This window comes from Myodes glareolus, chromosome X (genome assembly GCF_982192425.1).
Source record: "Myodes glareolus chromosome X, mMyoGla1.1, whole genome shotgun sequence".
Classification (NCBI taxonomy): domain Eukaryota; kingdom Metazoa; phylum Chordata; class Mammalia; order Rodentia; family Cricetidae; genus Myodes; species Myodes glareolus.
In genome coordinates, this window is record NC_142053.1 from 65,114,151 (window position 1) to 65,138,666 (window position 24,516).

Below are 24,516 nucleotides of genomic sequence, written 5' to 3' on the forward strand. Positions count from 1 at the left end.
TTTACATGTATTTTTATTCTTTGACTGGATCACATTAGTATGCCATGCCATAATAAAACATATAAAGTCTGTTTGTGGAAAGGCAATTTCATGGCCTATTTGCTACATAAGAGAACTTGAAGACTTTATTGGCACATCTTGTATATGTTTTCAGGACTTAAATTATTTTATAAATATATATATGTATATATATATATATATATATATACATATAAAATAGTTTGGTATTCAGATATTCTATGTCATGCATGCATTATGAAGCCATAATACCAGACAAACCCAGATTTGATGTTTCTTTAATTGGCATTATTATTGAATGTACATTCATTTAAAAGTACATTTTAATTAAATACATTCATCTACATATAAGCAATAGACAAGTTTCCCATCATCTACTATTTCTTAGCATGCAAATATTAAAAATCTCAGCAAAGTTGCACAGTATTACAAACATGCTACAATTTTTTTTTAAAAAAAGAGGTCATGTTTAGAAAAATTTCATACACCAGAAAAATTCTATGCATTCTCAAAAATTTGCAGGGTGGACCAATGTTAGCTAAATGGAGGTAAAGGAGTAGAGAGTAGATTAGCACCAGTCATTTTTTGAAAGGATGTTCACTTACAAAAGATTACTCTTGAGGTTTAAGATCACTTTTAGTAGTCACATAAGGAATAACTCCAGAAATTTATTGGAAAAAGCTCTTCTTGACATTTGATCTTAGACATCAAAATATGCAGAATTTTATTGTTATTACAGTATCCATTTACATTTATAATATTCAATTACTCTTTGTATCCTTTATTGTCAATTCACAAATCTCTCTTTTTGTATACAGAATAAATAAATGCATTCTTGGTTTTTCTATTTTTCTTGTTTGGAAATAAATTTCCTTCATTTGCTTTGAATTTTTAAAATATTCTTATGACAATGTTTTTAACCCAACCTTAACCTTATGACTTCACTGAAGTATATTTCTCTTTTAAATAATATTAAATTATAATATACTGTATAATGTATCTATTAGTTTAAATATTTGGGATTTTCTGTGTTTTATACAAGCATGTAGAATGTGCAAAGTTCTCAAAGATAGGTGACTTTAAAAAAATCAATTGCCATTCTATATATACATTAGCTTAAGTTTAATTTTTAAATAGTATCAGATATTGATTTGTTGAGTACTTCATTTTTCAAAAGCAATATATGCCCCTTTGGAAATCTAAAGTTAATCCCTAAATGTATAAATTTTTATTGTATGTTATATTTGTTTAATGATTAGTTTTAAATTAAAAAGTAGTCTGATGGCTGGGAAAATCAAGTCATATAATACCAGAATTCACTATGATTTGTTGGTGATTACTAAAGAACTCGTACATTTTTAAAAGTCCCTAAAATTCATATTAGAAATTCAAGGGAGACTGGCAGTGGCGACTCATGCCTTTAATTCCAGCCCTCAGGAGACAGAGACAAGCAGATCTCTGAGTTCGAGGCCAGCCTGGTCTTCAGAGTGACTTTCAGCATAGGCTCCAAAGCTACACAGAAAAATCTTTTCTCAAAAGTCAAACAAACAAACAAACAAAAAAATCCAAAAAATATAAATTGAAAATAGATTTTCGCCAGGTAATGGTGGTGCATGCCTTTAATCCCAGCTTCCAGCACTTGGAAGGCAGTGGCAGGCAGATCTCTGTGTGTTTGAGGCCAGCCTAGTCTACAAGCGCAAGTTTCAGGACAAGTTTCAAAACTACAGAGAAACCCTGTCACAAAACAAGCAAGCAAGCAAACAACAAAAAAAAAAACACCAATAAACATAATTCAAAAATAAAAAAAATAGATTAAAAGAAACTCAAGGAAAAGACCTTCTCCCTGTTAAATAAGACATATTTTTAAAAATTGCCTCTGATTTTTGAGGATAAAAGTACTTACAGTTTTGATTTTACAGTATTTTACAGTATAAGAATTAGAAGGCCAGTCTTAGTGGTACATTGCTTTAATCATAACACTCTGGCGATGGAGATAGGTGGATCACTGTGAGTTCAAGACCACCCTGGTCTTTGTAGAGAGTGCTGAATCTGTTAGGGCTAGGAGAGAGTAACTTAAAGAAAGAAGTATTCAGAAATTTGGCTGAAGGTTTGAGAGATGGCTCAGTGCATAAGACCACTTGATGATCTTGTGGATGACCTGGCTTGAGTTCCCAATAGCCACATTGTGGTTCATAAACATCTGTAATTCTAGTTCCCAAGGATGCAAAGGTCTTCTCTGACCCCTATAAACACTAGGCACATATTTGATACACTACACACATGTTGAAAAGAAATTCATAAACATAGATTAAAATAAATTTATTCTTAAAAAGCAAGAATTATAAGCTTTAGTATTAGGACTGCTTCAAGAATTTTTATTTTCAGATTTGATTTTATACCTAGAGTATTTATAAATACTGATGACATGCTGAAACTATATGGGATACAATAACTCTCTTGAGTGTTTAAGAAATCATTTGTTACTGCATGTTTCAATAGAAGTAAATAATACTATTAGTGTATGAGTATTAAATAATTTCAGAAAAGCAAGTTCTATTTACTCAGGAATTGATGTGAATATGTATTTCAGCACAGAAGTAAGACTTTGTGAAGTCTGATTGGTCTTCATATAGCATGTCATTAATGTATAAAAAGTGTTGTTCTACAAATAATTTTTTGAGTTATGTCAATCATTACAGGACTTGCATGACATACTTTTCAGTCAAATTGTGAATAATCATGGAAATATGGTATGAAAAAAATGATAATGATCATAGATAAAATCTTAACACTTACAGGATATTTTGATTCCAAATCATTATAATCGATATAAGTATTTTCTTTGTTCTCAATTACAAATCCATATGCTACTTAAAATCTCATTTATTTCATTAAATACTGAGAGGAGAAATAAAAAGTAACCAAATGGATGGGTGGCTCTTGTGTTATTAATGCATTCATTAATGGTTTGTGGAAAACTGCATTTTTGTAATTTAACACAATTTTATTATATATCTTAGACATTTATTGACACTTTTCTAATTGTTCTCTTAAATTAGGTGATTTGTTTCCTTGTAAGATGGTATTTAATCCATTTTTAATTTTCCAATTAAAGAAATTATTATTGCTTCCACCTGATCAAGCCAAAAATTTCACTTACATGTATTTTTTTTTCTTTTTCCTTTGTTGTTGGTGATAAATAAACAGAACTAGTTGTAAAGTTACCTGTACAAAAATTTATTCCCCTCCACCAAATTTTTATGATGATGGTGCATAATTATAAAGGAATATTACTAATTTTCTTCACCATGGACATATTTAAAATTTGTCCAAGTAACACTTTGAAAACTTAGGCAAAACAAAACTTGAATTAAATAGTCAATTTTTAACACTAACAGTAATTTTAAAAAGCACATTTTTCTCAGAAATCCTGCACTATAAACTTTATAAAACCCTTGGCAAAATTGTTGATATTTGGAAGTCTATTATGAGTACTCAAACCATAAATATAAAAATAAAAATATAATCAGATGTTTCTATTCAAAGTGAGATTGCATTTAATATATATTTTCCTCATGGTTTTCAGCTATTGAAGCTTCAATTTTTTCATATGGCTATATAGATCCTCAATATTTCTATTTTAACTGTAAATATAAATATTTAATTTTACCTGAAATTCATAAAGGTTGATCTTTAGAATACAGTAACACTTCTATTATTAGGTTGCAAAATCACACATTTTATTGTTTTTACTTTTTGGAACTCTTCCTTGATTTGTATTGAATAGACCTAAATTTTTTAAAGTATCAGGTTAAAAGTGAAGTTTTGTGCTTATAACTATGACTTGAAAATAATATTTGGGGCAGAAGTTATGTCTCAGTGAGTAAGATCACTGGCTTCTCTTCCAGAGAACCACGGTTCAATTCCTAGGACTCACAAGGCAACAGACAATTATCTATAACTTCGCTTCCAGGGGATCTTGAAATTTCAGACATATATGTAGGAAAAACCCAACTGATAAAAAATAAATAAATCTTTAAGAAATATTGTTTAAAATGTAAACAGTATATGATATATAATTGCCATTATATCTATTTGAAATTTTATGTAGTTTTATAACTTCAATATTATAAATTAGGTTCATAAATCATGAAAATTATCTTTTTCTGATTTCTTCTCCATATAACTTTAGATGCATAATACATGCTGAAAGTATTCAAACATTTGACAACATATCTAACTATTGTGTGTTTAAATTCTCTAGATAATTTAATTCTTACACATTAAAGAAATTTTTTGACAAACTCATAATGTATATTTCCAGAAAAAAAAAGATGTACAGCACAGTAAATCTTACAAATTTTTAAAAATGCATAATCAAAAATATTATCCAATTTTCATATTAAGGAAATTATGAAGTTCCTAATACATATGTGTGTGTGTGTATGAAAAGTTGAATGGCGTTCAATGCAAAACAAAAATATTAAACAGTATATGTATTTTTGTACAAATGTGTGCACACCTATGAAAAAGATATAAAAGTGTATGCACATACTAAAATTGAGAATGAATTTCTTCAGAAATGTTTATAAGGTTCACAATTATGTTTAGGTATTATATTTATAATCCATAAATCAGTGATTTTCATTTTGAAAATATTAGAGTATGAATATACACACACAATTGGATATCATTTCATATAAATACCCAATTTTCATTCCAAGGTGAAAAAGTTTAAAATTGTAAAATTTTTTTATGTTCTTAATGAAAATGAAAATTCTTCTGTAAAGCAATAGAAACAAACAACTGAAAAGAGATATCAAACATGTTCCTGTGACTGGATCTATCTTATGAGTGAATTATATATTGTAAGAAAGTTATTTAAGTTTCATACAATTTGATTGGTTTTCTAATTTTCAAAGATGCTTATTCTGATGTTAAGAATTAAAATTAAAAGATTAAAGTTAGGAGAAGAGGTTATTGCAATGAAACATGGAGAATTTGTATTTTGGAAATTATATTGCACATGAAGAAGCTGCAAAACAATTTTTTTGTCCCTAATGCTTAAACAGCACGTTTTGTTTTAAACTATTTGAAGGAGCAAAGGATAATCTTTGGGAGTTAATAATGCTTACATAATGGATGGAGAATTATGACTTATTCAAAGAAAAATTTCTTCCTTAATGACACAACTATCAATCTTTGCACATGGATATAATCAAGGTTAACAATAAACAACAGGTCATTAATTTTTCAGCAGCAGTGTATAAAATTTTTAAAGGTAAAAAAAAGTTAGTGCAATATTAAATAATCTTTCTATTTTAACATAGTCTACCTGTAGGTATGAATTATATACATTTAGAAAAACAGCTATTAAGGATGGTTCTTAGAATATCATCAAATATTAAATATCCTGGAAAATATTTTTAAGTCACCATCAGATTTTGAATAGACATTTATTAATGCAACAGTTTTCTAAAAGCACCAAATGCAAAGCAAGAGCATGACATTAATAAAAGCAATTTCTAATACTTCTTCAAAGACACTTACAAATCAGTAGAATGCTCCCAATATATTTATAAAAGAAAAATAATACAAATAAATAAGAAATACTATTCATAATTTAAAATGAAAATATATATCAATTTAAGTGTTTCATATGCATTTCCCTCTCCTTTGGTGACTTCTCTAAAAAGCAAGTGGTGACTTTTCACTTTGCCAGAATCAGAAAAAAGGACAATGCTAATAATATTTTCATGGTAGTAATTGCATTAGTATTATTAAAATGAAGACAAGAATATAATCAACTGGATCACTTATGCAATTCATAAAAATTAAGAGGAATAACCTTTATTCTACAATTTACTAAGGATAAAGATTATGTAAAAATTCAGATAACTGACAATTTTATATTTGAAAATTATGTTCTTCAGTATAACGAAAAAGATATTCTCTGTACACTCGCCAAAATAAGTTTTTACACACAAAAAAAAAACAAATCAAAACAAAACAATAATCTGTGAATTGACAGAAATAACCCCCTGCTACAAAGGCGCTCAAGCTAAGTAGGTAACAGCTAAGCCTAAACAAACTGATCATTGTGGTTCTCACCACCTGCCCCTTGCTTGGCCCAGAGTGACATTTAGTGGCTTAGAGCCTACTACACGACCATTCATCTCATCTACTGCTTTGGTAGCCTCTTCAAAGGAAGAGAAGCAAACAACACCAAATCCTTTGCCTTGTTCCACTTCCATCATCACTTTGGCTCGACTAATTGATCCAAACGAAGAAAATTCTTTCTTCAGTTTTTCATCATCGATGGTCTCATCCAGGTTCTTAATATAGATGGGCACTCCTGGAGGCCTACTTTTTTCTTTTAATTTCAGCCTTTCAAATCTCCGTCTTAACTCAGCCAAGCGTTCAATTTTTTTCTGTGCTCTCCCTACATACAGGACTTTCCCGTCTATTGACTTGCCATTCAGGTCTAGCACAGCTTTTTGGGCAGCTTCATGTGTCCCATACCTTACAAATCCAAAGCCTTTAGATTTTCCACTGGCATCTCTTATTACTTTAACACTCTCAGTTGGACCATATTCACTGAAAAGTTTCTTTAGTTTTTCATCATTCATGTCATCTCCAAAGTTTTTCACGAAAACATTGGTAAATGTTGCTCTATCCCTTGTTCTGATTTCAGCTGCTCTCTCTTCAGGAAATTTGAATCGGCCCACATACACTTGACGGTTGTTGAGCCGGACTCCATTCATGTGCCAGATAGCCCTATTGGCAGCAGCAAGGCTATCAAAGTGGACATAGGCATAACCCTTGGAGCCATTGTCATCACATACAATTTTACAGGAAAGAATGTTCCCAAAAGCAGAAAATAAATAAAACAGGGCCCTATTGTCTATGGATTTATCCAAGTTTTTGATGAATATATTTCCAACTCCAGACTTTCTTAAGCGGTCATCTGGCTGTGACCACATGAGGCGAAATGGCTTACCATTAATTAAATCAAAATTCATTGTATTCAAGGCCCACTCAGCATCCGCAGGAAAGCGGAAGTTAACATACCCATAACCCAAGGGATTGCGGGTCACCGGGTCACGGCAGATTCTAGTGAAGCGTAGAGGGCCAGCAGGTCTGAACTTCTTATAGAGCATGTCCTCTGTGACATCAGGGGCCAAGTCACCCACATACAGGGCCGCCTTGAGGTACTTCTTTTTCTTGCCAGCAGTATTAGGTTCCCCACTCCCCATATCTGAGCACTTAGAAGAAACTCTCTTGGGAGAGGGGGAGGAGGCGCCTTTCTCTAATCTAGGGGCCAAACAGAGCTGTTCTTGAACAGAAACAAGGCAAGGCAGGCGAAAGGAAGCTAAAAGAAGACTCAGATCACTGTTGAGGCTGAGGCTGAGAAAATGAAGTTCAGAAACAGCTGGTCAGCAGGCTCAGAACAAATGCATCAGACAAAAAGGCAACCCCAAAAGCAATCTGGTCTCCCTAAGAGGACTTAGAATTTTTACCCTTTCAAATTTCAAATTGCTTTCAAAAGCCTGCATTAAGAACACAATAGCCCCTTCCCGGTTATAATTAAAGACATCACCAAGGATCTGGCTGGCTCCCCACATCTAGCTTTGTCAACAGAGGCCTCGCGACTGGCTTTCTGAAAAAAAAAAAAAAAAAAAAATATATATATATATATATATATATATATATATATATATATATATATATATATATATATATGCCTCCAGCTCCTGTAGATTTAAAACGCCTGCAACCGCTGCAGGGCCAAGTGTATGTATTCCTCTGCCAGCCAGGGTCAGGCTGGTTAGGTGCTCACTAAGGCCTTTCTGCATTCAGCGTCAGCGAAAGGGCACACAAGACACTTGGTGCGCTGGAATCAGCAGGCAGGCTGCTAGGAGCGGATTACACAGAGAGACAGACACACAGACACACGCGTGGGGAACCGGAGACCGCCCAGATCCCCAAGATGCCCACTGGGTACGGACCGAGTGAGGCGCGGTGATTTCTGCAGCCTGAGGCTCTCGGCAGGTCCGGAGGGACTGACTGGCAGCCACGCTGTGGGTCAGCTCTGACGCGGGGCGGATCTAGACAGATATGGGGCGGAGTCAGCAGCGGAGGGCAGACGCGCCAAGGGCAAATCCAGTGAGGACAGGTGGACAAGCATTGCTTCCTGCAGTACAGAACAACCAAGGATCAAAGAGACTAAGATCTTGAGGCTGTGCTGTACTAAGGAGGGCGGAAGGGACGCTGGGAAACACGGAACCTTGCTAAGTAAATTCCCCTACATGCTTGATTAAGAGATTCAGAAAGAGAGAGAGCTAGAGCTAGAGAGAGCGAGAGAGCGAGAGAGCGAGAGTGGTTATAACCAATGTATAAAAAATACATAGTTTTGGGGGTTTTTTTATTCTTTTTTTTTTTTTTTAATTCTCTTCTGGGGAGTAAGGTTTGTGTTGGGAATGAAGACACAGGTTACAAACTTAAGTCAGTACACTGGAAACTCAAGAGCTGATAGCTTTCCTGGATATCAAGTGCTAAATGTTCACTGGGTCAAAAAGAACAAAGAGAAGAGCTTGGCTTTTATCCTTATCAATCCTAAATCATGGTAGAATTATCCTCGGGAAGTAGGGAGAGTTTTTTTCTTTGCTCCAGTGATATTAAGGTTTTAATTGCTGGAGAGTCATAAAATGGCATTTAATGCTACATAGTGACAAAAAAAAAAAAACCAAACAATTAAAAAAACATGATTTTTTTATAGCAGCATTCGGGGTGAATAGTTTAAAAATCACAGTACAAATGTTGAAAAAAGTGAATAAAACCATATAATTAGCATTCTAAGATAAGATAAGGATGTCAGGACATGGGTGCTTTCTAAAATTATTTATAAATATCAATGTGAGTTATCAAATTTAAAGCATTGCCAAGAAGTAAGTTGCTGTATCTATCTATGTATCTATCATCTATCTACCTATAGATCATCTATCAATCTATTAATGGTGGTGTGGTGGTACTAAATATAGAATCTAAAGCCTCAAGCACTGTAAACAAATCTTCAAAATTTTAACAAGATTCTTTGGAAAGAATTTTGCACTTTTAAAGAAAGTCAACAAAGCCTATCACACTTAACCAAATCCTCATGGAAATCTTTGAAGAACCATTCTTCTACCAAAACAAAACAAAACAAACAAACAATAAAATGAAAAATTTATCAGTACTCTTAATCTGGAGAAACAATCCTAGGTTAACAAGAAAATGATAGTATATGTTCTTACCAAGAACTTTTTAGAAAAACAAGATTAATTTAAATATTTTTAAGATTTTGGCATTTTATAGTTTTTATTGAGTTGTAGAATTAATTACATGACATTTACTCTCAGTAATTAATAAAATAGTGACAATATATATTTATTGTGTTCTTATTCTCCTTTTTCTAGGTTATTGCTTACCCAAGTCCTGAAGGATATGTACAGGGAAATGGTTAGGTGAAAGAAAAACAAACCTAGAATCTTACTGTATACAAATAGCGACAAGAAAGAATTATAGAGATATCTTGTTACATTTTTTTGCAGGTATATATATTTTTATAATAGTCTTTTTTTGGTCATATAGTACAAAGCAGTCACTGAATTTTTACCATGTGCGAATGCCTAGGTTTTGTGCACAACACCATTAATATATATATATATATATATATATATATATATATATATATATATACATTCATAATATAATGTATTTCATTATATGTGTAAGTAGCAATTGGTTATTCTTATTTTTCTCATAAGCTTTGAGATTATTGAAAATTATTTGAGAAAAAAACTACATATATAAAAATATTAACTCTCTCATTCTCACCACTACTAAGTTATGTAGTTACTGTTTCCAATATCTGTCTGTTGTGAATAGAGCCAGAAGTAAACAGAGATAAACAAGTATCTCTTACTAGAACATGAAATCCTTTGGATATATGCCTAAATACTGAGATATATCTATATATTATCTATGTATCCTATCTATCTATCTATCTATCTATCTATCTATCTATCTATCTATCTATCTATCAATATGTAGAGGGAGGCTGCTTGTTGGTTCCCAGACATCTGGCTTGCTTAGGCCTGAAATAATCACACAGAAACTGTATTAATTAAATTATGTTTGGCCCCTTTGCTCTAGCTTCTTAATGGCTAACTCTTACATATTAATTTTAATCAATTTCTATGGATCTCTGTATCGCCATGTGGCAATGACTTACCAGAAAAGTTTTAGCATGTCTGACCCTAGTGTTGGCCCCATAGCTTCTCTCTAACTCTGCTTTCCTCCTCCCATGCTATAGGCCAAGCCAGTTTCTCTATTCATTAACCAATAAAAGCAACACATAGACAGAAGGACCTCGCACATCGTCAATATTTAAGTGGGTTCATGTAACCATGTAAAGTGTATATAATGTAACTCATTTACTAGTTTTTTTTCTAAAATTAAATGTAGAATTGGATTGTTAAAATGTTTATTTTTAAATTATAATTTTCTTTACACCTAGCAAATCTATGGAATATGGAAGTATAGAAACTTTGGCAACAAATCAGATTTCACTGATCAACTTTTAAGTAAATTAATTTTACTTGAATACATTAATCTGGGCAGAAATTAAATGCAGGAATGGAAATCATTTGGGACCATAATTTATTTAGTCATGTTACCAATTAGATTGAAGTGTCTCAGATATTATCAAATACAAAACATTTTTCTATTATGTTTATTATGTACAAAGAAAGTTTATAGTACATGTAATTCTCATTCATATGTTAAAATACATTAGAGATTTACACCCAGATCCCTAAAACAATTGCTTGAGGAATGCCTATATATACCTTCCAAATATGAGATACATGAGATACATGAAGACAAAATCATGGGCAACTGATATTCCAAACTGCATTTAACTACACATTGATTATATTTCTTAAGAATATATAAGTGGAGAAAAAAAACAAAAGTTGGGGTTTATTTTTGTCCCTTGTCTTAATGGAACATAATACTATAATTTCAAATAAAAATCTCAGTCGAATAAGTGGTTGGGGATTTATTGTGAAAGTAAACACTATATTCTCTTGAATAAATGAAGAGATGACAGATTAAAGTATCATAAAAGTAAAACTTTACCACCTGAAACTTGACTTATGGTTCTAGAAAAGAGAAGAAAACAATTTAGATATGTCTATCAAATCTTCACATAGTAACCTTTGGTAAGAAGTTCAGTTACTTTGTATCAAGTAAAGTTTTAAACAGTGAATAAGGAAAAACATAAAATTTTTATTTTTTATCTGTATCATTGAGATCATAATAAATTTTTAAAAACCCAAATTTTCTACTTGCTATTATAACACTGCATGAAATAAATATAGGAGAAAATTTTCTCAATATAAAAAGATCATATTTGAAACACCCATATTTTATATCATTTTCAATAGTGAAAGTTATAATAATAAGGCAAGGATGTCTGCATATGCCACTTATTCTCACATGTGCTATTAACAACAGAACAAGATGAAATAAATATTTACAATGAAACATAACAAAAGAGAAAGAAAATCATAGATCAGAAACTTTGAACAATAATAGTAAAAGAATTAAAATTATAAACACAAGTATGAAGGATACCCTATGCCCATGGGTTAGAAAGTTAAACATTGTGAAAATGATTATACAATCTGAAGATATTTCTAGACTTAACACAATCCCTACAAAAATCACAATAACAATGTTACTGAAATAAAAACAAAGAGTAAACCAGAAAACTGCCAAAAATCCAACAATCTTGAGAAAGAGACAAACCTAGAGGCATCACACTTCCTGACTTCTAATCATATATTCCAAAACTTTAGCAATTTATCCTATCGTAAAATAAGGAATACATTTGAGAATATACGATATAGAGTCTTGAAAAATCCACATGTATACGTAAGTCAATTTGTGATTCACTGAGAGTGGAATATGGGAAATGACTTTTGGTAATTAGATTCTGCACAGCCAAAGAGATAAAAAGCAGAATCTAAATCAATCTATGAACTAGTAGAAGTATGTTAAGAAACTATTGCAGATTAAAAGTTAATACTGAATTGACATTATATAAAGAATTTGCATGCCTATCTCAATATTGAAACAAAATAAAATCTACAAAGAAGCATAAATGACAAAAATATAAGAAATGATATTAAAATACTAATCTCTAGAGGAATATAATTAAAAATCACAATGTGATATATCTCATACTTGAAGGGATTATTATGATGAAAAATTTTAAAACTTGCAAGTATTGGCCAAGGATGTGGTAAAACTGGAAACCATGTGACCTGTTCATGGTAATATATGATGGTACAAATGAAATGCAAAATAATATGAAAGTATCTTAACAATATTGTTGTGGTAACCCCACATAAATTGAATAAGTAGGGTGAAAACTAATATCCATTACTCTTTTCATTTTGGTATTGTAATGCAATAACAAAAATGTGTGAATAAGCCTATTTGTCTATTGTTTAGTGGCTCAATAATGATAAGCTGATATTCAGATACAATTAAGGATTGCATATGCAGCACCTGGTAATTTAAATTAAATTAAATGTGGTGACGTTCAGAATTTGAGAACAGTATTTTAAGTAAAATGAACCAATCAATGGTAAGATAAACACTGTATTACCCTACTACTTTTACAACAGTCACACTAACATAAACGAATAAAGTAGGGGTTGTTGTTAGTGACTAGCTGAGGAGTAAATAAGTAAATGTGGGGAATTGAAAATCTGATTATACAAAATGAAGGCATTTTAGAGATCTGAAGTAGAAGATTGCATCTGTACTTAAATCCTGCTCTATCTTAATCTTCATCATTTAATAACATAGTCAATTGTGAAAAAGTCTTGGTGTTAAAACATACGAAATAGAATGAGTAAAGGTTGTGAGATGACTCAATAAGAAATGCATCTGCTGAGCTAGCATCGGGGAATTTACTTTGGACTCCCAGTATTCATGTAAAGAAATATCTCCATTAAATGGCTTTAAATGGTTATCCCTAGCATTGAAGGAAGTGGTGACAGTCAGAGTCCTGGAATCCGCTGTCCAGTCAGGGTGTTTAAATCAATATGATCAAGGTTTATTGAAAGACAATTTTTCATAAAAATAAGTTAAGAGAGGAATAGAAGAAGAACATATCTAATGAGGAACTCTTGTTCACATGTGTACATGTTTATAAGCACATACTGAAAACAAATGTCTGTGCACACACACAAATACTGACAACTCTTACACAGATGCAAATGAATGCAGAAACACACATAGACACACACAGACATAAATACCTGCTCAACCACTAAAACAGTTTTAGATGCATTTTTAATTGTTTTTGTGTCTCTAAATGTTATTTTTAAATTTTAAATCAGAGAATGTGGTGGAATACATCTGTAATGACAGAACGTTGACGTGGACCACAAGTAGAAGGCTAACCAGATCCACTTCTCAAGACATTTGGTAATCTTTCATCAAGGGAACACTTTGCAATAGATGGAGACTGGCACAGAAAATCTCAACAAATAAAAATACACAGTTATGGAGCCCAATACTAATAGAGTCATCTTAATATGACTATAACTAAAACTCTAGGAACATTGCAGAAGATGGAGTGGAAAGATTGTAAGAGCCAGAGGACTTTGAGAATTTGCTGTAAGATTGTGTATCATACCAATATCTGAAGCTACATTTAAAAAGTTTCAACAAAACTGATGCACTAATGTGAGTATAATGAGGATGATGCCATTGTACATGACAAACTGGATGGGGGAAACCCACAATCGCCTAAATTCTACAAAGAACTAAACCAAGAAAAGCTGGCACCTTAAATTATGTATTCCCAAGGGGAAAACATAGCAATAGGTGGTCCAATGCCTAACAGACAGCCTTGAAAGCATATATACAAAAACATTATAAGAACTTAACAGATATTATTAAGAATATATATATATATATGCATGAAATAATAATCATTGATAAAAGAGACACGGTATTTGAGATAGATTGGGGAAGGGTATTGGGGAGGTTTTGTAGGGAGGAAATGGAATGAAGAAATGTAGTCATTAAATTATAAACTAAAATTAAGAAAAAATGAAATTCAACACAAACCAAATAATGTATATACATTTATTTGCATAGCATAACTGACATGAAAAATTTTATATAACAATTATCACAATCAAATTACCACACATCTTGACTTCATATTTTATTTATACCCAGTTGGTCTAAAATACATTTAAACACATGCAGTTTAACACACATGCAGTTGTTTTGCAAAAATTATGCAGTTGTCACATTTTACAATTCTGCCTCTTTGGAGTTTTATATATTTTGAGTAATTTTTTTCTTAATTCTCTTTCTTTCTTTCTTTCTTTCTTTCTTTCTTTCTTTCTTTCCTTCTTGGATTTTCAATAAGGATTTCTCTGAGTAACAGCTATGGTTGTCCTAGAACTGGCTTTGTAGACCACGCTGACCTCAAACTCACTGAGATTCAACAACCTCTGCCTCCCAAGAACTGGAACTAAAGGCATACACCACCACCACCATTATTTCTCATATGGATTAACATAGGGTACGGAGAGAAACAACTATTAAGATATTCTCAAAAAAAATGTTTTTTATTTGCTGAACATGAAAATTAACCTTCTTATATTGTAATTAGAAAACATAATATGCAACTATGTGATTATGAACTTTGAGTTAATATTTTTTCACTTTGACGTAGTAGAAGAAATGAAATCATTAATTCTTAAAATGCAAAATGATGCTTTAAATTTACTTTTAGTTATGGTAATGTGACAGTAAAATTTATCACTCAAACAATTTAAGTAACAAAATAACATTAACATCATTTTCATTTATCTAGGCAATCCCTAAAATTCTGTCTTCTTTAAAACTAAACAGAGTAATATTTAATTTACCTGTTTAGGTGTCTTTTATAACATTAATTCCTTTCTCTTTTGTTTGATATTAAAATAGTTTTATAATTATTTTCCAGTCATGACACATGATACTTCAATGAACATTTTTATTTGGTGTGGGAGGTCCTTCTGTCTATGTGTTGTTTTTCTTGGTTAATGAATAAAGAAACTGCCTTAGCCTGTTGGTACGGAAGAACTTAGGTAGGCAGGGAAAGCAACTGAATGCTGGGAGGAAGAAGGTCAGAATCAGGAGACACAATGGATCTGCTGCCAGAGTCAGACATGCAGAGTCATTGCTGGTTAGATCACCACCTCATGGTGATATACAGATTAATAGAAATGGGTTAAATTAAGATGTAAGAGTTAGCAAATAAGAAGCTGGAGCTAATGGGCCAAGCTGTGATTTAAATAATATAGTTTCTGTGTTATAATTTTGGGGCTTGGCTGCCAGAACAAACAAGGGGTCTCCTGGCAATTATTTATATAGCTATATATGTATTGCTTTCTTTTTGTATCAGGTAAATTGTTAGCAGCAAGAATTGTACAATTAAGTAAAAGGACATGGGGAATTTTAAATATTAATATGTACTATCAAATATTTGTCAAAGTTATGGTGATTTACTTATTTTGCAAAAATGAAAATTTGATAAAATGACTTATTTCTAGAAAAATAGGAATCACCAAATCTGTCTCAAAAGAAGATCTGATATAAAGCCAATTATAGAATGATTACATGTATACTAAAAAATATTATCATTAGATTTAAAAAAATATTCAGAATAAATGAAAAGCCAACTGTAAAATGTATACCCAATCATAATTAAAGCTCTCTGGATAATTTTTAAAATTAACATGACATAAATTCATAAATTCAGATCCATTTAAAGCCAAATTAAATATGTACTTCCATGGCTTTCTATCTACTAGTCAAACTTTAACACATGTTGATCCAATTAATTGAATATTGGAGAGAGAGAGAGAGAGAGAGAGAGAGAGAGGGAAAATAACAGGGTGCTATATGAATTACAGTTAATTACTACATAGCAAGCCTATAGATGTGGATATGGAACGGGAAAATGAAAATTGACAGTTCAGAAAGTCAAAACAAAGCAAAGAAACAGCAACAATAAAACATATTCTAGACACTGAAAAAAACCATAATTTAATGTCCTATATTTCTTTTCTGACAATATACTAAAAAGATAATGTATGACTTTCTGAGAGTCCCTGCTGGTCGGATGTTGCAATCTGCCATGGACTGACATCTCTCTTCAGGCTTGACAATATGAAGGAGCTCTCTCCACTCTATATACAGTCAACCATGCACTCCCCCTCAAGAATTTGCCCTTTTCTCTACCTGAGCTTATTGGGAGACTGTCTTTAGGTCAGGATTTCTGAATTATCTCTAGAGTGACCCTTGATACATTTCCTTGCTGAAGCTGTCTTTCTGCTTCCCATAGGTAATTAGATAATGTGCTAGGAGCTTTATGATTTGACCATGTATCCACATTTGATAACTAAAACTTATACTTGCCTTATGACTTGATCGTACTGTTTCACACCAATTAGAGGATGCCAGACCCACTGTCCCTATTTTTATATTTCTATAAAATTAATCTGACTCACTGATGCTGGCTCCCAGAGAAAGATATCTCCACCATGTACACAGACCACATACAAAGCTCTCTGTCCCTCTTCTACCCCTTTGTCCACGTGGACAGTTAAAAATAAAGAAAAATTAAATATAAAATTAAAAATAAATTATAAAGAAGAATTGATAATAAAGAAAAAGATATACATGATATCTGTCGGGAGTTTGTACAGGTCTTCTCCATATTAGCACAATTATTTTGATTTAAGATGTGCAATTTTTCTCTTGTGCATGGAAAGCACTATTTCCTTGAAATTATGCACCACCTCCAAGCTGAAGTATCCACCAATTTTGAAGATCCTTGAGTCTTTCTGTGAGGACTATGATAAATATTTATTTATGATTGAGAAATCCATAGTCTCTAATTCATTATACACTGGAAACTGAGGCACCTCAGTGCTATTTTCCAGCTTGTGCAAGGAGAAACTTCTCTGATGATGGTTAAGAGATGCTTTGAGCCAGGCAATGGTGCCACACACCTTTAATTACAGCACTTGGGAGGCAGAGGCAGACAGAACTCTGTGAGTTTGAGCCCAGTCTGGTCTACAAGATCTAGTTACAGAACAGGTTCCAAAGCTACAGAGACATGTCTTGAAAAAAAACAAAACAAAATAAAACAAACAAACAAAAAAAAACAAGAGAGAGGGAGAGAGAGATGCTAAGCGTAACAATTTGAAAAATCTCCCATAGAGATGAAGCTTACAGGTAAGTAAAAGCTTGATTTCTTTATGTTCTATGATAAAAATCCAAGTACTAACTGAGAAAGTTTGACAGAAAATTTCTCCACTATCTAAGGAGATATTGACATTTGGTAGCTGCTAGAAGAAGGAGAATTAGCTTTCTCTAATTATATGATACATTCTAGGTCCAATATATACCAAGACAGGCTATATTCCCAAGACTAACTTTGCAACAGGAATTAGATTGCAAGGGGAAAATAAAGAATAACAATTCAGAGATGTGTAGAAAGGGATAAGGCTGTTTAGAGGGTTATTGTGGGAAATATTCAAATAAGGGAAAAATATTTTCAAAATATACATAAGATTTTCCAGGAATTAAGAAAATATATAAACACATAAACTGAGAAATATGGATTTATAGATTTTTAAGAGTAAATTTTAAAAAAACAGATGATGCAGAAAGAATTGTTTTTTTTCCTGACATACAAATGGAAAAAAAATTATCATTACATTCATAGAAATGGAATATTATATAGAATCTTTCCCTTAAGTATTTTAGATCCACAATCTTCTATCATACAAATATGAATACTGAGTATGCAATACATTTCTGTGAATATTGTGGGATTTTTTTGCATATCTCTGTCTATTAACTTTCATAATATGAAATCATCACTATGTATATGTTTTATGTTATTTTACGTAATTCACATAATGTAATCAATCATTTTTTTATGTTGTTATATATAACAATGCTTATAAAAATTACAGAATATATTTTTCATCTTGAAAAGTCATCATTTTTTCATTTGGTCTTTGATTCCTTTGTATTTCTCCATTGGTACTATTTGTAATAATGTCTGAAAGAAAAAATTCTCTCATAATAATAGATTGCAACTCTATTTCTTCTCTTTGTTTCTGGAAGATAATGATATATTATGTGTGATTTCTATAACAAAATATTCTTAATAAACTGAGGAATATTTTATTGATATTTTATTTCAATTACATATTTCTTTATTGTTCATCTTAAACTAATTCTTGTACAAATGTTATTAGAAAGTATAATCAGCATTCCTGATAACCGACTATATGAAGACTTCCAGAAATTTAAAGTAAACTAATTTATGTGACTAGGAGCAAAACTCACATTCTAGTTAATGTGATTTTCAATAGTTTGGTATAATTAATCATTATTTTTGAATCACAGGAGAAAAAAATATTTATTGATTTGGAGTAATTCTTTAGTTATAGAAATTCAATACAATTTAGGATACTGGAATTTTAAGAGGATTGTAAATTGTTAACATAACCATATTTTTTATTTCATATTAAGAATATAACATTAATCCCCTATCATTGCTCCCCCAACCTTCCACATTCCAATCTTTACTCTCTTTCAAATCAATAGTCTCTTTCTTCATTAATTGTTACTGTATTCATATACATCACATTCTTTATTTGCTTTAGTTCTTTGTGTAGGGTTGAAGCCTTGTAATATCTTCCCCTCCAATTTGGCATATCTATCTATGTTGTTTTTAAAGGATATATTAAGTACTGTAATTAAAATGATCCCATTGTCACTTCACTTTTCCACTTTTTTCTTTTCATAAATGTTTGTTTTAAAAGTAGACTTGAACTTCCTTTAATTGAAGTACCATTAAGATTAACACTCATTCATCATTACTAATGAGGAACATTTCTCTTTGTCTATTTATTTACCTTTTTTGGCCCCATAAGACTGAATAGACAATTAGAAAGTTTAAATATATTGCTTCTACATTGAATTAAGCTCTTTTTCAATTTGACTTCTAACACTTTTTTGTGTAATGTTGTATTCTCTACTATCTTCAACTCCTGTGCATGCTGGAGTACTGGTGCTTACTAATTTAGAACATAAAGATAAAGGTGCTATGTACATTTCATTGCTGAACTATTTTTATCTGTTCTGGTTCTAAGGATCAGTACACTTAGTGCCTTTGGAAAGATTACTTGAGATATAAAAACAAAAATAAATATCACTGAGAAAAATAGTCACTTTGTCTTTTTTTCTCATTTAGGAAAAATTAAAGCTCTCTTTACTAATTTTTATTAAATTTCTTACAGCTTCATGAATATAAATGTTGTGTATACTCATTTATCCCCTCCTAATCAATCTCACTGATTTTCTCCTGAACTGTTATAGTCTCCATCTTTCATAACTTTTTAATTTTTACAACTTGAATATGAGATTACATTCACTGTGTTATCATAATTGTAGCAGCCAGGTCATATACTGTAAGATAGTGTTTCATTGCAATCTTCTGATACTCTTGTTCTTACATTCTTTTCATACTCCTATTCCATTATTTCTTAAGAGTTGAGGCCGATGATAGAAGTACTTCTTTTAGAGTTGAATATCCAGCAGCCACTTATATTTAACTATTTGTTTAATGATACTTTGAAAAGCACCTACTGCAAAAGAAGCTTCTCTGACCACGGTTGAGAGAGGCACTAATTTATGTGTACAAACATAAATAATATTTAGAAGGCTATTTGACTTCTAAATGATGTCCATCATTAAATGTATCAGAGGTAAATTCCCTTTTAGGCCCCTTCAGCTTCAATAACCATAAGTATTGAACTATGTTTACAATATGTGTGTGTGTGTGTGTGTGTTCCATTCTGTTTTGTAGGCTTCAAATACTACTAAAAAGTGATATTTTTTTATCTCAGAAGATTTATGTCCTTGCTGCATCAATGGGAATATTTTACCTAGAATGTCAGAATTATAGTGTGAAAAGACTACACCTGGGCAAAGCCATTATCAATTTCTCTCCAGTCATAAACTGCATAGTCTTGTTCACTGCAGTGAGTGCTAGCCATCAAAGAGGAAAATGTCAGCTCAATTCAATCTTGACTTCTGTGTCTCATATCTATATTGTCTTGTGTTAAACAGTAGTTACTTACTACCCAGTTTTTCTGGGAAAACACAAACAATGGCAATACCCTGTAAAAGGAATGGCGGGCCACTTCCCACCGCCCACCTGTTTAGCTATACCCGAAATAATTACACAGAAATTGTATTCTTTTAAACACTGCCTGGCCCATTAGTTCTAGCCTATTATTGGCTAATTCTCACATCTTGATTAACCCATATCTTATAATCTGTGGAGCACCACAAGGTGGTGGCTTACCAGGAAAGATCCTAACCTACATCTGTCTCAGTTCGGAGAACCATGGTGTCTGCCTGACTCTGCATCTTTCTCCAAGCATCCTGTTCTGTCTACTCTGCCTATCTAAGCTGTTGTCCTATCAAAAGTCAAGGAAGTTTCTTTATTAGCCAATGAAGTAACATATAGACAGATGACCCTCCTACATCAATACCCTGAACAGTGTGAGAATCCTATGATATCTCTCTAACTATATGGGAGGCTATCCCATATATGATACTGGGAATTTGGTTGAAAAAATATGGGTCTGGCAGTGGAATTATCCATGCATTCAGAGTATTTCCATTCAACCAGTTTCCTAGAAGTTTTTTCTCTTTATTATTAAAAATTTTATTTAACACAATATAGTCTGATTATAGATTCCCCTCTATCCAATTCCCCCCAGATTCTCCCTACCTCATAACCTCCTCAACTCATAGAGCTATACAGAAGAGAAGGCAGTGAGATTGTAAGACTGAGATTGTGGATGACTCCAAGGAAACAATGTCTTATGTAAACAACCTGACTTATGCATATATAAACTCATAGAGACTGTGTCAACCTGCATAGCGCCTCAAAGGTTCAAGTTAGATGACATCTCAGTAGTGAGAGAGGAATTTAGACAGGACTTACATCCCTAAGCAAGAAGCTATCTGTCACTAATGCCCAATTGGTTCTCACTGGAAATATTAGCTATACTTAAGGGTAGGTCCATCAGTAGATGACAAACACAAACAAACTCAATGGTATTTTTATTGACATTTTCTTATATTTTTTGTTACAGTCATTTCTTGTCTTAATGGTCTTTTGGCTTCTATATTATGATTTCTGATTTTGAGCTATTTACTTATTGTATGATTGAACATTCCACTTTTATTTTTTAATTATGTGTGGTGGTGTAGGGAAACAAAGATAGTACATGTGGAGGCAAGTTAGTGCAGTCACAGCAGAGGCAAAAAGAAGGTATTAGATACCCTGTAGCTGGAGTTACAAGTAGTTGTCAGTATGTGTTTCATTGTACTCCAATAAGACTTCTTTTTCCTATTGTCTTAAGATATATTTAATGTATCTTTTCTGCTACCTCTGCTCTACAGAGATAACCTTCAACCAAAACACAGACATCTTAAAATTCAAAGCCAATTCAAACATATGAGAGTAAAATATGTTTATCTTATGATTCTACATCTGAGATACCTTACTCTGCATATTTTTCAAGCACCATGTATTTACCTGAAATATCACTTCTCAAAAAATGTGAATAATATAATCTATTTATATATTAATATTTATTTTATTAGATAAAATATATTTTGTAATAATATAAATTATTAACATTATATATATTCTTATATAATAAAAATAATATAATAAAATATTAAAAATATTTATAAATATATTCTCTTTATGTATTACATAGTTTTATGCATGCTTCTGTTGATAATACTTCAATGTTTCCATACACATCTAGGCTGGATCTTTTTCCTTGCTACTGTGAATAGACTGGCAATAAACATGGATGTGCAAGTACCTCTGTGGTCAAATACAGAATTCTTTGGCTATAATACTAGGAGAGGAACATCTTGGAGTTATGTTTCTTCTATTTCTAGCAATTTCAGAAACTTTCACATTGATTGCCATAGCAGCAAGTGGCAAATATTACCCTGTCTTCATAACGATATTAACTTCTTCTACTACTTTTGAAACTTATCTTCAAGGTTTATCTAAATTTGATACCTCCAGAAATATCTATTTAACTTCTTGGTATATTCAAATATCTTTGTTGTATTAAATATCTCGTGATCTTTTTGGTCAAGCCTCTTCATGTGCATCATGAACTTGTATTTGATTCATTGGTTTTCATTTCTTGATGAACCATAAAGTCCTGTGGAATGCCTTCCAAAAAAGAACTTTAAAATATTTATTACGGTGTCCATCTTAATTTTTATTGAAATAGAATAATCAAAAAAGATTAAGTAGAAAGTTATATTTAGTTTCATCACTTAGAGTATGCACTTTCACATAAATAAGGCAAATAAAACTATAAGGCATGTCTTTTGGTTTGGACTTGATTTTATAATGCATTTCATAATACAAAAAGTATATTTTAATGCACTATTAATCACTTACGACTTATTGTAAATTAAAAAAAGAATGCATCATTTATGTTTCCCTCACAGTGCAACTTAGAAGTCTAACTGCTTCATTCTGACACAAAAATAGCTATATAGCACATATATTTTATTAAAAATAATAATGATTGACAGTGTCACCCTCACTTGATCAGAGGCCACAAATGAAACCAGATCTCCAGGTAGGTCATCTGCCCTTCAATTACTCATCACTCTATAAATACTTGTCGATTCTAACTCTCCTCATCAAAGCCAGTATAAGTAAACAATCAACAAAATACAAGGCAGTATGTCTTCACAAGAGCCCAGATATCCTACTAAATCAAGCCCAGATTAATATAACACAAATAAAACACAAATAAACATTTAAAGCAACTTTATGATGATGATAATGTCCCTTAAGAAGAAATAAATGAATCCCTTAAAGACAATGAGGAAATAGCAAACAAAAAATGGAAGCCTAATTAAATCTCTTAAAGAAAGCAAAGAAATAGTAAATGGTTGAAAAAAATGAATAAACCTACTCAAGACCTGAAAGTGGAAATAGAAGCAATAAACAAAACAGATGGGTAAAATAAGATATTCCATGATATAGTCTAATTTGAACAATATATATCCACAATTAGCACCATATCAAAAGTACTAAAAGGAAAATAATTAACACAAGGAGGTTAACTAAACCCTGGAAAACCCAGGAAATAAATAATATCACACAAGGAAAACCAAAAGAAGAGAAGCAAGCACTCACATACACATATACGCACATATACACAGTCACACATACACACACACCCCACAACAATGGAAATCAAATGCAAAATGATAGAGAATTATTAGTTATTGATATCTATCAATGTCAATGGATTAAATTTCCTCATAAATTATACAGATTAACAAACTGTATGAAAAACCAGGATCTACCATTCTGCTGCATAAAGAAACACACCTCAACATCAAAGATAAATATTACCTCAGATTAAAGGGTTAGAAAAATAGTTTTCAAGCAAATGGGCCTAAGAATCATGCTGGTATAGCCATTCTAATATCTAAAAAGTAGACTTCAAACCAAAACTAATCAAAAGACACAGGGAAGGCCACTTCATACTCATCAAAGAAAAATTCACCAAGATGAAATTTAAATACTTAAATTGTATGCCCAGAACACAAAGCCAACAAAATTTGCAAATGCATGAATAAATAAATAAAATTACTGAAGCTTAAATCACATATTGACCCTCATAAATTGATAGTGTGTCTTCAATACTGCAGTCTCACATACAAACATAAACTTAACATAGAAATACTAGAACTAACAGACTATATATACCAAAATGGACCTAATGGATATCTTCATAACAGTTTTCCTAAATGAGTATACTTCTTAGCACCTCACAGAACTTTCTCCAAGATTAACTACATACTTGGTCACAGAGCAAGTCTCAACGGATACAAGAAACTTGAGTTACACACCTGTATCCTATCAGACCACCACAGATTGCAGTTGAATTTCAACAAAAAACAAAAACAAGAGAAAGTATACAAGTCATGGAAATTGAGAAACTCTCTACTGAGTGAATACTGGCTCAAAACAGAAATATAGAAATTAAAGATTTTCTAGAATTGAGTGAAAATGAATTCATAACATACACAAGCTTATGGAACATAATGAATGTAGTATTATGAGTAAACTTCAAAGTGTCTATATAAAAATAATTGGTGGCGTCTCCTTCTATCAATTTAATACAGCATATCTGAAACATAGATTTCTAGAACAAAAGGAAGAGAGAACAGCCAAGAGGAATAATCTGCAAAATTTTAGAAAATAATCAAAATGGAATT

The 24,516-nt window shown here is 31.7% G+C and overlaps 1 protein-coding gene across 1 annotated transcript; it reads right to left on the reverse strand.

The window, feature by feature from the left end:
* Positions 1 to 280: 280 nt before the first annotated feature.
* On the reverse strand, positions 281 to 7,578 carry Pabpc5 (poly(A) binding protein cytoplasmic 5). The gene has a single exon (XM_048417903.3). It carries the CDS (start codon positions 7,272 to 7,274, stop codon positions 6,126 to 6,128), a length of 1,149 nt encoding a protein of 382 aa, XP_048273860.1. The 5' UTR covers positions 7,275 to 7,578; the 3' UTR covers positions 281 to 6,125.
* Positions 7,579 to 24,516: the final 16,938 nt, after the last annotated feature.

What these genes read in the sequence shown, in the direction of transcription:
- Pabpc5 (XM_048417903.3), bottom strand. Translation starts at nt 7,274, where the DNA reads ATGGGGAGTGGGGAACCTAATACTGCTGGCAAGAAAAAGAAGTACCTC.